Source organism: Schistocerca nitens, chromosome 1 (genome assembly GCF_023898315.1).
Source record: "Schistocerca nitens isolate TAMUIC-IGC-003100 chromosome 1, iqSchNite1.1, whole genome shotgun sequence".
NCBI classification, from domain to species: Eukaryota; Metazoa; Arthropoda; class Insecta; order Orthoptera; family Acrididae; genus Schistocerca; species Schistocerca nitens.
In genome coordinates this window covers 177694109-177710166 of record NC_064614.1, presented here as the reverse complement: position 1 = coordinate 177710166, position 16058 = coordinate 177694109, and the positions used below count along the sequence as shown (strand labels likewise).

General features: G+C 40.9%; 1 protein-coding gene across 3 annotated transcripts in view; it reads right to left on the bottom strand.

Moving 5' to 3' along the window:
- Positions 1 to 16058, bottom strand: part of LOC126244882 (protein halfway) — a 219775-nt gene that overhangs the window by 14197 nt on the left and 189520 nt on the right. For all 3 annotated transcript variants that reach the window (XM_049948274.1, XM_049948273.1, XM_049948272.1), the window contains exons 7-8: positions 1156 to 1266; positions 1004 to 1075 (exon numbers count right to left, since the gene is read on the bottom strand). In XM_049948274.1, coding sequence (XP_049804231.1) covers positions 1004 to 1075; positions 1156 to 1266 — 183 coding nt within the window. The remainder of the gene's footprint in view (positions 1 to 1003; positions 1076 to 1155; positions 1267 to 16058) is intronic.

Here is a 16058-nt window from a genome sequence, read left to right as displayed (position 1 = left end):
CTAGAACAGAATTAAACGTATTCAACATGAATTAAAACATTCAAAAGTGTCATGAAGATTGGAGACAACTCCTCATGAGAACACCATGTCACGGGATTCCCCAGAAGATACTGAACTACGTACAAGCTGAATGGGAAAAGCTAAATTGGGAGGCCTCAGAAAAGATGGGAATGATTTTCTTTGTGAGTTTGGAACAAGCAACAGCCTAATCCTTGAAAAGAAGAATAAGAAGAAGAAGAAGAAGAAGAAGATGATGATGATGATGATGACTTTTAAATTGTTCATTGTGATACCTTCCTGTTCCTTTGTCTGATTACAATCAAATGTTTTTGCTTTCTCTATGTGCTTGGAGATGATTTTAGTGAAAATATTGTACATTAGAGAGATGAAGTCAACAGGTAAGGAATCTAATTTTTTTCTGTATTTCTTCTTATGAAATAGAATAGTTATAGCATTGTTCCAGTTTTGGAGCCTTGTCTTATTTCACAGTCATTCTGCAAATATTTTTTTCAAATTCCTTTGTACTGCATTTACTCCAGTTTTCATCATCCAACAATCTGACATCACACATGTCAAAACTGTTTTACCAAAAATTTTGGATTTATATTTGGACTACATTGATAAATATTTGTTTCTCCAAGCCTGGATGATGATGCCTTTGATTCCGCAGCTGATGTTCAGTTTATGAAAAGCTGCTCCAGTCACTTTTTTTATTTTTATTTTTTTTAAGAATTTTATTAAGTTAACTGCTTAGGTGAACTTAATAAAGTTCTAAGAAAAGTAACCAGAGCAGCTTTTCATTAATTAAAATACAGAAAATTATGAGCCTGAGTGTTACATAACTTTCTTGAATGCATAATCCTTATTTCACAATTAACACAGTTCAATCTGTGAACAAGTTACACTGTATGCAGAATACTTCAAATGGTGCATAGATCAATTTATACATCATTTTATTTGCCAGGTTTCCATGGTCTATTAATGATATCAGCAATAAACTTACCGATATTGGAAGATTTGCACACATTACTTTGTCTGTATCTTTTATATGACCTTTATTTGACAGGAACCATTTCTGCAGACAAAAATAAATGATTAGAAACAAAACTATAAAATGAAAGGAAAATAAACAGACTTATGTACCATTTTACAAACCTTTAAGGCCTGTGCAGTATTACATTCACAAGACAGTTTATTTCCAGCCAGGTTTATACTTAACATATTTCTGTTTCGACTAAATGTGTCAGTCAGAAAATATGTTGGCACCTAAAACATTGGACAATAGATCATTTTCAAAACCACATTTGGAAAACATGATAAAGTTATTATAACACAAAGATTATAAAGCTGAAACATTTTGTCCAAAATCTTCAATTATATTACTGAGGTTTCTGCATTATACAGTAGAAGAAATACATTCAATCACAAATTCATTATAAATTATCAATTACACTTTGTAATACGAGTTCCTGCATGGTGAACATTTATACTGAATACATTATCAACTGTAGTTGTTATTCTGTTTGTCAGTTGGAAGACTGGTTTGCTGTAGCTCTCCATGCTACTTGACCTTGTGCAAGCCTCTTCATCCCTTTGAACCTGTTTACTGATTCATCTCTTGGTCTCTCTATGATTTTATCACCCCCCCCCCCCCCCACACACACACACACACACTTCCCTAAATGTCTCGGAGTGGGTACTATCAATCAATCCCTATTTTTAGTCAAGCTGTGCCACAAGTTTCTTTCCTCAACAATTCTATTCAGTAGCTCCTCACTAATTACGCAATCTACCCATCTAATCTTGCCGAGCGAAGTGGGTGGTGTGGTGGTTAGCACACTGGACTCGCATTCAAAAGGACGACAGTACAAACCGAAGTCCAGCAATCCGGATTCGGTTTTCCGTGATTTCCCTAAATTGCTTCAGGCAAATATCAGGATGGTTCCTTTGAAAGGGCATGCTCAATTTCGTTCCCCATCCTTGACAAAATCCAAGCTTGTGGTCCGTTTATAATGACCTTGATGTCGACACAACCTTAAACCCAAACTTCCTTTCTTTCTCATCTAATCTTCAGCATTCTTCTGTAGCACCACACTTCAAAAGTTTCTTCTTGCCTGAACTGTTAATTGTCCACATTTCACTTTCGTACAAGTCTACACTCCAGACAAACACCTTCAGAAAAGACTTTCTATCACTTAAATTTATATTAGATGTTAACAAATTGCTCTTTTTCTGAAATGCTGTTCTTGTCATTGCCAGTTTACATTTTATATTCTCTCTACTTGGGCCTTCATCCGTTATTTTGCTGCCCAAATAGCAAAACCCATATACCACTTTTAGTGTCTCATTTCCTAATCTAATTCCCTGAGCATCGCCTGATTCAGATGGACTACATTCCGTTATTCTTGTTTTGCTTTTGTTAATTCCTTTCCTTTCAAGACACTGTCCATTCCATTCAACTGCTCCTCCAAGTACTTTGCTGCCTCTGACAGAATTCTGTTGTTGTAAGCAAATCTCAAAGTTTTTATTTCTTCTCCTGAACTTTAATTTCTGCTCCAAATTTTTCTTTGCTTTCCTTTATTGCTTGTCCAAGGCATATACTGAACAACATCAAGGATAGGCTATAATCCTGTCTTACTCCCTTTCCAACCACTGCTTCCCTTTCATGCCCATTGACTCTTACAACGGTTGTCTGGTCCCAGTAGAAGTTGTAAATAGCCTTCTGCTGCCTGTATTTTACTCCTGCTACCATCAGAATTTCAAAGTGAGTGTTCCAATGAACATTGTCAAAAGCTTTTTCTAAATCCACATATGCTGTGAACGTTGTTTTGCCTTTCCTTAACCTATCTGTTAAGATAAGTCATTGGATCAGTACTGTCTCACGTTCCTACATTTCTCCACAATCCAAACTGATCTTCCCCAAGGTCAACTTCTACTAGTTTTTTTTTTATATTTTTCTGTAAAAAATTTAAGTTTGTATTTTGCAACTAAGACTTACTAAACTGGTAGTTCGGTGATACTCACAACTTTGGAACTGGAATTATTACCTTCTTCTTTGAAGTCTGAAGGTATTTCACCTGTATCATACATCTTTCATGCCAGATGGAACAGTTTTGTCATGGCTGGCTCTCCTATGATTATCAAAAGTTTTTATGGACTATCATCTGCTCCAGAGGCCTTCTTTCGAATCAGATCTTTCAGTGTTCTGTTAAATTCTTCTCACAGTATCATATTTCTCATCTTTGTCTACATTCTCTTCACTGTCTATAATACTGCCTTCAAGTTTATCTTCCTTGTATAGACTCTCTGTGTACTCCCTCCACCTCTCAACTTTCCCTTCTTTGTGTAGTACTGGTTTTACATCCAAGCTCTTGATATTCATGCAGCTGCTTTTCTTTTCTTCACAGGCCACTTTAATTTTCCTGTATGTAGTACCTATCTTACCCCTAGTGCTATATGCTTCTAAATCCTTACATTTGTCCTCTAGCCATCCCTGCTTAGTATTTTTGCATTTCCTGCCACTCCCATTTTTTAGACATTTGTATTCCATTCAGCTGCATCACTTGCTGCATTTTTATATTTTCTCCTTTCGTCAATTAAATTCAGTATCTCTTGTGATATTCAAGGACTCCTACTATGGTCTGCCTTTTTATCTATTTGATTCTCTACTGCATTCACTATTTCATCTTTCAAAGCTTTCCTTTTAGCCTCTGTCAGGTTAATTTAGTGCAAACTCTCAAATCAGAAAAATATTGAACACAGCAACAATTGTGACAGCACAGGTGTAGTTGCTAAACACACACAGACACACACACACACACACACACACACACAATAATCTTGTGAAACTTCTGAATAATCTTGTGATTTTCGCACATTGTATATTTCAGTTGATTGAAAGTTGTCTATCTGGAGGACATCTTAGGAAATTACCATAGCCTGTGTTACTCCAAACACCATACCATTCAAAGGAATCTGTCCTCTATTGTATTCCTTTCCCCTGTTCTTGTCAATTGTTGACTAATTCTCCCTGTGAAATTCTTAACAACCTCCAGTACTTTCAATGTATCCAGATCCCACCTCCTTAATTTCCTATGTTTTTGCAATTTCTTCAGTTTCAATCTATGGTTCACAACCAACAAATTGTGGCCAGAGTACACATCTGCCCCTGGAAAGGGGCCAAAACATATTAATGAAGTCTAGTCATTACAGACAGCATTATGTGATTTTATGCTCTTTCAGGAATAGTAAGTTGTGATTTACTTGAATGCTAGCATACAGATACCAATCATTTGATTCTGATTAGAGTACAAGAGATATGTAAAAAAAAAATGTTAATACAACATCACTGATATGAAACTGTAGCTAATACGATAGAGCGTTATTTAAACTTTAATGTAATTTTTTTGTGGAAAGACATTTATATTCACATAACTAGATGACTGTTCAAATATTAGTTCATCCTTCATGAAATCTTCAACTGAGTTGTAACATTAGTCAAGTAGAGTATCATGTAGCTTCCATTGCAGTGAATCTAGGTTCCTAGTCAGAATGTTCTTGGCTTTTAGTTTGTTGTAAATTTTCAGTCTCAAATATTGTGTCGTCATAACTGTCGTCTGTGTCACATCTGCTGTGCAGCAAGCTACGTTACTTTAAGTATTAACTGTATTTTTCTTACTTGTCACTTCTTCTTCCGTGTGTTTTTGCTTTTAGGAAGCTTTAATTGTCGAGTGCTAGTACCAGTGTTCCATAGATTTTGTGTTTGTTTTGAATACAGTCAGAGAGAGTCCCTTTAGTCAGCCACAGTGCCAGTAGTGCTAGTGTTTGTTTTGAATACAGTCCAGAGACAGGTAGTGCTATTTTCATTGTTTTCTACAAGAAGTGTCTAGTAACCACAGTTTAGTCAACTATCAGCCGCCTTTAGTGAATTAGCAGTCTAGTTAAAAGTCGATTAACTCTATACAGTAAATTGATTTCTTAGGATGGATAGGATGTGTGACTGCTGCGTACGGACAAAGGAGGAGCTGGCCACTGTTCGCGAACAGCTGCACGTGTTGATGGCCGCGGTCAGCCGTCTTCAGGCTGCTGCCTCGGAGTGTAGCGGCAGTGGGGCGCCTGGTGCGTCGCAAGGTACACCCCAGGTGTTACATGCTTCACCCACTGTCCCTGCTGTCGAGACATCTTCGCGGGTACCGTGCGCGGTTGGGCCACCCTCTCCCCAAGGGGAGTGGCGGGTTCAGCGGCGTTCGCGGCACACGAGGCGGTGGGTCAATGTGGAGGCTGGCCGTGTGGCATCGCCCGCTCTGCCTGTGAGTGGACATGTGGCTGCTCCTTCAGCAAGGTCCGAGCAGGCACACGGGGGCAGGGGTTTATTAGTGATTGGGAGCTCCAACGTTAGGCGGGTGATGGAACCCCTTAGGGAAATTGCGGAAAGGTCGGGAAAGAAGGCCAGTGTTCACTCTGCCTGCTTGCCGGGGGGTCTCATCCGAGATGTGGAGGAGGCCCTGCCGGCGGTGATAGAGAGCACTGGGTGCACCCGACTGCAAATTGTTGCTCATGTCGGCACCCATGACTCCTGCCGTCTGGGTTCTGAGGTCATCCTCAGTTCATACAGGTGGTTGGTGGAGTTGGTGAAGGCAGAAAGCCTCACTCGCAGGGTGGAATCTGACCTAACTATTTGTAGTATCGTTCCAAGAACCGATCGCGGTCCTCTGGTTTGAAGCCGAGTGGAAGGCTTAAACCAGAGGCTCAGACGATTCTGCGGAGATCTGGGGTGCAAATTTCTCGACCTCCACTATTGGGTGGAGAAATGTGGGGTCCCCTGAATAGGTCAGGCATGCACTACATGCAGGAAGCGGTTACAAGGGTAGCGGAGTATGTGTGGAGTGCACATATGGGTTTTTTAGATTAGAGAATTCCCTCCCTAGGCCCGACATGATGCCTCCTGAGACGCGGCAAGGTAGGAGTAGGCAAAATGCAACAGGCAATAACATATTAATCTGACAACAGTAAACTGCAGGAGCGTCTATAGAAAGGTCCCAGAACTGCTCTCATTAATAAATGGTCACAATGCCAACATAGTACTAGGGACAGGAAGTTGGCTGAAACCAGATGTAAACAGTAATGAAATTCTAAACTCAGATTGGAATGTATACCGTAGAGACAGGCTGGACAGTGAAGGGGGAGGCGTGTTTATAGCGATAAGAAGTGCAATAGTATCAAAGGAAATTGACGGAGATCCGGAATGTGAAATAATTTGGGTGAAGGTCACAGTTAAAGCAGGCTCAGACATGGTAATTGGATGTTTCTATAGGCCCCCTGGCTCAACAGCTGTTGTGGTTGAGCACCTGAAGGATAATTTGGAAAATATTTCCAGTAGATTTCCCCACCATGTTATAGTTCTGGGTGGAGATTTTAATTTGCTGGATATAGACTGGGAGACTCAAATGTTCATAACGGGTGGCAGGGACAAAAAATCCAGTGAAATTTTTTTAAGTGCTTTATCTGAAAACTACCTTGAGCAGCTAAACAGAGAACTGACTCGTGGCAATAACATATTAGACCTTCTGGTGACAAACAGACCGGAACTATTTCAAACAGTTAACGCAGAACAGGGAATCAGCAAAAACGCGGTAACTGCATCGATGACTTCAGCCGTAAATAGAAATATTAAAAAAGGTAGGAAGATTTTTCTGTTTAGTAAAAGTGACAAAAAGCAGATTTCAGAGTACCTGATGGCTCAACACAAAAGTTTTGTCTCAAGTACCAGATCAGTGGACAAAGTTCAAAACCATCGTACAATATGTGTTAGATGAGTATGTGCCAAGCAAGATCGTAAGAGATGGAAAAGAGCCACTGTGGTACAACAACCGAGTTAGAAAACTGCTGCGGAAGCAAAGGGAACTTCACAGCAAACATAAACATAGCCAAAGCCTTGCAGACAAACAAAAATTACACAAAGCGAAATGTAGTGTGTGGAGGGCTATGCAAGAGGCGTTCAATAAATTCGAAAGTAAAGTTCTATGTACTGACTTGGCAGAAAATCCTAAGAAATTTTGGTCTTATGTCAAAGCGGTAGGTGGATCAAAACACTCTGTGACCAAAATGGTTCTGAAACAAAGGATGACAGACTAAAGGCCGAAATACAAAATGTCTTTTTCCAAAGCTGTTTCACAGAGGAAGACTGCACTGTAGTTCCTCCTATAGATTGTCGCACAGATGACAAAATGGTAGATATCAAAACAGATGACAGATGGATAGAGAAACAATTAAAATCGCTCAAAAGAGGAAAGGCCGCTGGACCTGATGGGATACCAGTTCGATTTTACACAGGGTACACGAAGGAACTTGCCCCCTTCTTGCAGCGGTGTACCGTATGTCTCTAGAAGAGCGTAGCGTTCCAAAGGATTGGAAAAGGGCACAGGTCATCCTCATTTTCAAGAAGGGACGTCGAACAGATGTGCAGAACTATAGACCTATATCTCTAACGTCTATAAGTTGTAGAATTTTGGAACACGTATTATGTTCGAGTATAATGACTTTTCTAGAGACTAAAAAATCTACTCTGTAGGAATCAGCATGGATTTCGAAAAAGACGGTCGTGTGAAACCCAGCTAGTGCTATTCGTCCACGAGACTCAGAGGGCCATAGACACAGTTCCCCACAGTCATTTAATGAACAAAGTAAGAGCATATGGACTATCAGACCAATTGTGTGATTGGATTGAAGAGTTCCAAGATAACAGAACGCAGCATGTCATTCTCAATGGAGAGAAGTCTTCTGAAGTAATTGACGCACGGTGCAGGGAATGCAATTGAACCTCAATGTAGACAAGTGTAATGTGCTGCAAATACATAGAAAGAAAGATCCCTTATCATTTAGCGACAATATAGCAGGTCAGCAACTGGAAGCAGTTAATTCCATAAATTATCTGGGAGTACGCATTGGGAATGATTTAAAATGAAATGATCATATAAAGCTGATCGTTGGTAAAGCAAATGCCAGACTGAGATTCATTGGAAGAATCCTAAGGAAATGCAATCTGAAAACAAAGGAAGTAGGTTACAGTACGCTTGTTTGCACACTGCCTGAATACTGCTCAGCAGTGTGGGATCCGTACCAGATAGGGTTGATAAAAGAGATAGAGAAGATCCAACGGAGAGCAGCACGCTTCGTTACAGGATCATTTAGTAATCGCAAAAGCGTTATGGAGATGATAGATAAACTCCAGTGGAAGACTATGCAGGAGAGACGCTCAGTAGCTCGGTACGGGCTTTTGTTGGCGTTTCGAGAACATATCTTCACAGAGGAGTCAAGCAGTATATTGCTCCCTCCTACGTATATCTCGCGAAGAGACCATGAGGATAAAATCAGAGAGATTAGAGCCCACACAGAGGCATACCGACAATCCTTCTTTCCACGAACAATACGAGACTGGAATATAAGGGAGAACCGATAGAGGTACTCGAGATACCCTCCGCCACACACCGTCAGGTGGCTTGCGGAGTATGGATGTAGATGTAGATGTAGATTGGGGAGATGAAGCATATAAATTTAAACAATTTGTTGGGACTTTAATTATCTTTATTTCCTGTATTATAGGTGTGGTGTCACCGCCAGACACCACACTTGCTAGGTGGTAGCTTAAATCGGCCGCGGTCCATTAGTACATGTTGGACCCGCGTGTCGCCACTGTCAGGATCGCAGACCGAGCGCCACCACAAGGTAGGTCTCGAGAGATGTACTAGCACTCGCCCCAGTTGTACGACGACGTTGCTAGCGACTACACTGACGAAGCCTTTCTCTCATTTGCCAAGAGACAGTTAGAATAGCCTTCAGCTAAGTCCATGGCTACGACCTAGCAAGGCGCCATTAGTTACTTCATGAATCTAAAGAGTCTCACTTGTATCATCAAGAATGCTGTATACCAAAGGACGATATAAAAGTTAAGTGTTCTAGTAGCTACGTTCTTTTCTTTATCACATTCATTACGAATCCTGTTCCAGACTTCGCGCCAGTCGGCGTGTGTGTACGTGTGCCCTCTTGGCTACCCGTCTCTGTGGACTGGCTGCCTTGTCAGTCCACTACAATAGGAGTGATCAAAACAGTCTAACTTGCTTGATTCTAAATAGCTATGTCAAAAGATAATAATATTGTAGATATGAATGGAACGAACTGTTAACAATTTCAAACTTATAAATAAGGGTGATGATATGCAAGACTGTATATTTCAGTTTATTCTTCATTCTTCTAGTGACTGATGTTTGTTACTGATTTCTTGCATGAAAGTTAAAATAAAGTACCCTGCATCAATACCTTTTGTCAGTGCTCCTTACTTTAGGGTAAAATGAGTAACTAAAGTGGTGACCCCACAATTCAAAGATAAATTCGTCCACACTGCACAATATATTACACCACCACAAAATGGTAGATCAAGAGATGCCTCCCTTCACACAGAAATATCAGCAGCAATGCAATCACAATTCCCTGGTTTTGTCATCAATTTCTTTACAAATGAATATTTCACCTATAAAAAAATCAGTACGAATACTGACTTTCTGGACAACTCTTCCTAAGGAATGGTTCGTACAAGTGGAAGCAACTTTCAGTAATAGTGTGTACAATGACAAAGACAAACTGAACTATATCTTCACCAACATGGATCAGGAACTGGTTAAAGTGGTGCATGATCTGGTATCACAACCAATCACCAAGCAGTCATATTAAAGCTTTAAAGACAGTAATAAAGCACTTGTTGGTGCTGAAGGAACAACATATGCAATGCATTCTACATGAGGAGGTCATCAGAAACCAAAGCGCGTCTGAATTATTGCAGCACTCGGATAATTTGGTCAATCAGAACCTTTTTTCAGAACAAGCATTATGCATGATACGGCTCAACGACCTTCCATCAACAATGAACATCGTTTTGGTGACATACAACAGATTACCAATGTTGACTTTAGCTAAGAAATTTTCCATTTTTCCCAGTCCGCACTCACTCAGTATACATGCACTACAACACGGTAAGTTCCAGATGCTCTATGTCATGGTGATGTAATAGAAAGTAACACACCAGACATTCAGACTGACACCACCTCTGCCAAAAATGTATTGAGAAAAGAATACATTTTTAGGTGCTTTAAGAGATCTACAATACCATTTCAGTATTTTGGAAGATGATATCGGTGTCTACAGGTCAAGGATCAACAGAAGTCATATTTACAAGTGGTCCTGGTGTCATGTCAAATTCAGAAATAGAGCTAGGAGGTGTGAACAACAGTGCTGTTACCCAAGTGCTAAAAGCAACTGATAGAGGACATTATTGGCTACAAACAACAGTTCAATCACACTGCAGACACTGAACAAAAGTGAGTGCATGACAACTCCACCTACCCACACTGTTCATATCCGCAAGTATCAAACACTTCAGTAAAGCATATAATGCTAAAGACATAGTGACCAACATCAAATATTTAATTCACGTAGGATAAGATATAAGCAACATGTTCCCACAGTGCACTACACCCATACATTTTCACCTGCAAACAATACAGTCATCCCTGCTTCTGGCGTAGCTCAAATGGTAGTGAACCTCAGCATGCAAATACATGGTGCATGGACTTTTAAAGTTGGCACAGTCTCTCACTCTATCTTACGGATGTAGTAATTAGTCAGCAAAGCCCACCTCACTGCAGGACACTTTTAGGGTGTATAGGGCAGTTAACTACAGACATTCACCACATAAGCAGGTTAAAAAACATCACCTGATCACATCTCATGGCCATGCAATGCAATCAGAGGAGTGTCATGGCCGGACATGGCTGACACAACATTTTATATGGCCAGGAGCCGATAAACAGTGCCAACAGCTAGCAAGAACATGTTTGCATTGCCAACAAAACAATGTCAATCAGCACACCTTGCACCTATTGGAGATATACTCACCCCAGTAACCAAATACACATATGTGCACCTGGATATCGTTGGACTACTTCCTTACTCCAACATGTACAAGTACGTTTTGATGACAATAGACCATTCTACCCATTGGTCAGAAAATACAGCAATTATCCAGCAAAGACTGTGGCTAAAGATTTTGTTTACACATGAATTGCAAGATTTGGAGTTCCAGCTACAGTGACCAAGGATTGTGGCTGTCGATTTGATTGCTCACTTTTTACGAGCTCAAAAAACTAAGTGGAATCTCCCATCTCAAGACTATGAGCTACCACTGTGCAAGTAATGGAATGGCAGAACAGCTGCACAGAACACCTAAAAGTAGCATTCATGTGCCACTACAGTACCTGAAATGATGCACTGCCTGTCATGCTACTCAGCTTGAGAACAGTTATTAAGCCAGTCAGAGACCTGGCCCTGAGCCACCTAGTTTATGGACAGCAAATTCTTGTTCCAGCAGATCTCAAAGAAAGCCAGGAGGTTACAACTCCCCTGTCCCATGTATGGCAAGAGTTTGCACAGACACTGCAGCACACAATGCAGTGGCTCATTCTGGAAAAACCAACCTGTCATGGCATCAAGCAAACATTTTTTCAGAAGGATCTCAGAAACTGAAACTTCCTGGCAGATTAAAACTATGTGCTGGACTGAGACTCCAGCTCAGGAACTTTGTCTTTCATGCGCAAGTGCTCTACCAACTGAGCTACCCAATTACAACTCATGACCTATCCTCACAGCTTCACTTCCACCAGTACCTCGTCTCCTACCTTCCAGACTTCACATAAGTTAACACAAGTTCAAGGAAGGTAACTGAAAAGAAATCATGGGTGACAGAAGAAAGACTTCAACTGATCAATAAAAGAAGGAAGTACAAAAATGTTCCTGGAAATTCAGGAATAGAGAAACACAAGTCACTTAGGAATGAGATAAACAGAAAGTGGAGGGAAGCTAAGGTATAATTGCTGCATGAAAAGTGTGAAGAAATCCAAAAAGAAATGTCTGCCAAAAGGACTGATTCAGCAGACACAAAAGTCAAAACGACCTCTGATGAAATTAAAAGAAACGGCAGTAATTTTAAGTGTGCAGTGGGAATTCCATTGTTAAATGCAGGGGAGTGTGTGGATAGGTGGAAAGAGTACACTGCAGGTCTCTATGAGTGGTATGACTTGATGGTGACATTACAGAAGAAAAAACAGGAGTTGACAGGGAAGAGATATGGGATCCAGTATTGGAATCAGAATTTAAAAGAAATTCGGACAACTTACGATCAAATGAGGCAGAAGAGAGAGATAATATTCCATAGGCAACAAAATGGCTATTCACATAGGTGTGTAGAATGTACGAGACTGGTGATATACCATACCTGCTCGTCACTATTGATGCCACCTCCCTGTACACTAATATTCCTAATTCCCATGGCCTTACTGCTATTGAACACTACCTTTCCAGATGCCCTATGGATTCCAAACAACCTCCTTCCTAGTCGCCATGACTAACTATATCCTCACCCACAATTACTTTTCCTTAGAAGGCATTACCTACAAACAGATCTGGGGTATGGCTGTGAGCACCCACATGGCACCATCCTATGCCAACCTATTCATGGGCCCTCACCTGGTTCACATACCTCCAGAACCTCAACAACTTCTCCCCCATTTGCTTCACCTGGTCAAACTCAACCCAACAAGCCACATTCCTAGATGTTGACCTCCAACTCAGAGATAGCTATATCAGTACCTCCATCCATATCAAACCTACTAACCACCAGCGATACCTCCACTTCGACAGCTGCCACCCATTCCATACCAAGAAGTCCCTTCCATACAGCCTAGCCACCCGTAGTAGTCGCATCTGCAGTGACGAGCAATCCCTGTCAAAATATACCGAGGGTCCCACTGATGCCTTCACAGACCGTAATTATCCTCCCAACCTAGTATAAAAACAAATCTCACGTGCCTTATCTATCCAGTCTCCCACCACCTCCCAAAGTCACGCAGTCCAGCCACAGGGGAGCATTCCCCTCGTAACTCAGTACCATCTGGGACTGGAGCAACTGAATTACATTCACCTCAAGGGTTTCGATTACCTCTCAACATGCCCTGAAATGAGAAATGTCCTGCCCACTATCCTTCCCTCCCCTCCTACAGTGGTATTCCGCCATCCATCGAACCTACACAATATACTCGTCCATTGTTACACAACCCCTGCTCCCAATCCCTTACCTCATGGCTCATACCCCTGTAATAAACCTAGGTGCAAGACCTGTCCCATACTTCCTCCTACCACCACCTACTCCACTCCTGTCACTAACATTGCCTATCCCATCAAAGGCAGGGCTACCTGTGAAACCAGTAATGTGATTTACAAGCTAAGCTGCAACCACTGTGCTGCAGTCTATGTAGGCATGACAACCAACAAGTTGTCTGTTCGCATGAATGGCCACTGACAAACTATGGCCAAAAAACAAATGGACCACTCGGTTGCTGAACACGCTGCCAAACATGATATCCCTCATCTCAATGACTGCTACACAGCCTGTGTCATATGGATCCTTTCTACCAACTCCAGCTCTTCTGAACTGCGCAGGTGGGAACTTTCCCTGCAATACATCCTACATTCCCATAACCCTCCTGGCCTCAACCTTCGTTAGTCACTGTCCTCACCCATGCAGCCCCCTCCTTGTTCCTGTTCCAGCACTACACAGCCATCATTTCACCGCCACAGCCTGTCTTTTAATTGATTTTTATTTCTCTCCTTTCTGCTACTTACCCCCCCCCCCCCACCTTCTCTCCTGCCCTCCATCAAAACAGCAGCACTTTACTGTCCACCACCCCCTCGATACTATCCCTCCTCCTCCCCATCCCAGCCTCCTCCTTACCCTCACCCAGTTGCCACTCCCATCATGCACTGGTGCTGCTGCTCTCAGTGTGGTTTCAGTTGTCTGAGACTGTAGATGTGTGTGCAAGTTGCATTTGCATATGTGTGTGTGTGTGTGTGTGTGTGTGTGTGTGTGTGAGAGAGAGAGAGAGAGAGAGAGAGAGAGAGAGAGAGAGAGAGCTGCTCCGCTATATGATGAGTAGCAACTTTCCTTCTCTAATATTGAGACATTCCATCCTGGATTTTCCATTGTTTGATATACCATCAGGCTTTCAGAAGAACATCATCCACATAATTCCCAAGCTTACAAGAGCCAACAAGTGTGAGAATGATTGCACTATCAGCTTAATAGCTCATGCTCCCAAGTTGCTGTCAAGAATAATGTACAAAAGAATGGAAAATAAAATCGAGGTTCTGTTAGACGACAATCAGTTCGGCTTTAGGAAAGGTAAAGGCACCAGGGAGGCAGTTCTGATGCTGCAGATGATAATAGAGTCACGACTGAACAAAAATCAAGACTCCTTCATAGGACTTGTGAATACAGAAAAAGTGTTCAACAATATAAAATGATGCAAGATGTTCGAAACCCTGAGAAAAATAGGAGTAAGCTGCGGAGAAAGGTGGGTAATATATAATATGTACAAGAACCAAGAGGGAACAATAAGATTGGGAGATCAAGAACGAAGTGATTGGATTAAAAAAGGTTGTAAGACAGGGATGTAGACTTTCACCCTCACTGTTCAATCTATACATCGAAGAAGCAATGATGGAAATAAAAGAGAGGTTCAAGAGTGGGATTAAAATTCAGGGTGAAAGGATATCAATGATACGATTCTCTGATGACTTTGCTATCCTCAATGAGAGTGAGGAAGAATTACAAGATGTGTTGAATGGAATGAAAGGTCTAATGAATACAGAGTATGGACTGAAAGTAAATCAAAGAAAGACAAAAGTAATGAGTAGTAGGAGTGAGAACAGTGAGAAATTTAACATCAGAATTGGGGATCATGAAGCAGATTAGTTAAGGAATTCTGTCACCTAGGCAGCAAAATAACCCGTGATGGATGGAGCAAGGAGGACATAAAAGGCAAGCTAGCACTGGCAAAAAGGGCATCCCTGACCAGGATAAGTCTACTAGTATCAAACATTGGCCCCAATTTGAGGAAGAAATTTCTTACAACATTAATTTGAAGCACAGCATTGTATGGCAGTGAAATATGCGACTGTGGAAGGAAAACTGGAACCAAAGAGACTCGAAGTCTGCAGAATCGGAGAGGAAAGGAATATATGGAGAACACTGACCAGAAGAAGGTACAGGATGATAAGATATCTGTCAAGGCTTTAAGTACTTAAGGGAGCTGTACAGGATAAAAGCTGTAGAAGAAGACAGAGATTGGAATACATTTAATCCTAAAAATTGCTGATAATCTGCTTCTTCCAGATCTTGATTTTAATGATTTATACTAATTTCCTGGGATGCTGACTACTTTGTTCTGAACTGGAATATGTGTTTTTGCGATGTTCAGGGTTAAACCATTGAGCAAACACTGTTTCTAAATGATCATGTATTGATTATGCAGAGAGGGGTGTTTTTTTCATTCATAGTCCTCAATTAATACAGATGTATCATCTTCAAATAAAGCAGATGGGTATTTACATTAATTGGCATGTCATCAATGTGGAATAGAAACAAAATAGGTTCTAGGACAGAACCTCGAGTGACATCTTGTTTCAATGTCTTCCATTTGGAAGAATAATTTGCTGCATATATTTTCTATTGATCAGGTACATAATTCCACACCTGTGAAGTTTATAGATAAGTAGCACATGATTTACTGAATTAAAGGCTTTTGTGAGGTCACAAAGGATTTCTAAAACACTATTCTTATTTTCTAATGATGTGTTAATCTTGTCAACAAATTTCTTCACTGCACCTAAAGAGCTTTTTCCACCCTGGAAGCTAAACTGATTTTTCAAAATAATCTCTCATTTTTCAGTAAAATTTTGAATCTGGATGGCAGCAACTTTTTCAAATAATTTTGCTTTTCTCTCTAGACACTTTTTTGAACAGCAGTTTTACTTCTGCATACTTTTGCACCTCTGGGAAGCATTTGTGTTCAAAAGATTGGATTATTATAAATAGCAGGAGTCCTATCATTTCACGAACAAGTTTAGGGACTTTTGTGGGAATACCATACCAAACTGAAGAATTTTCATTATCC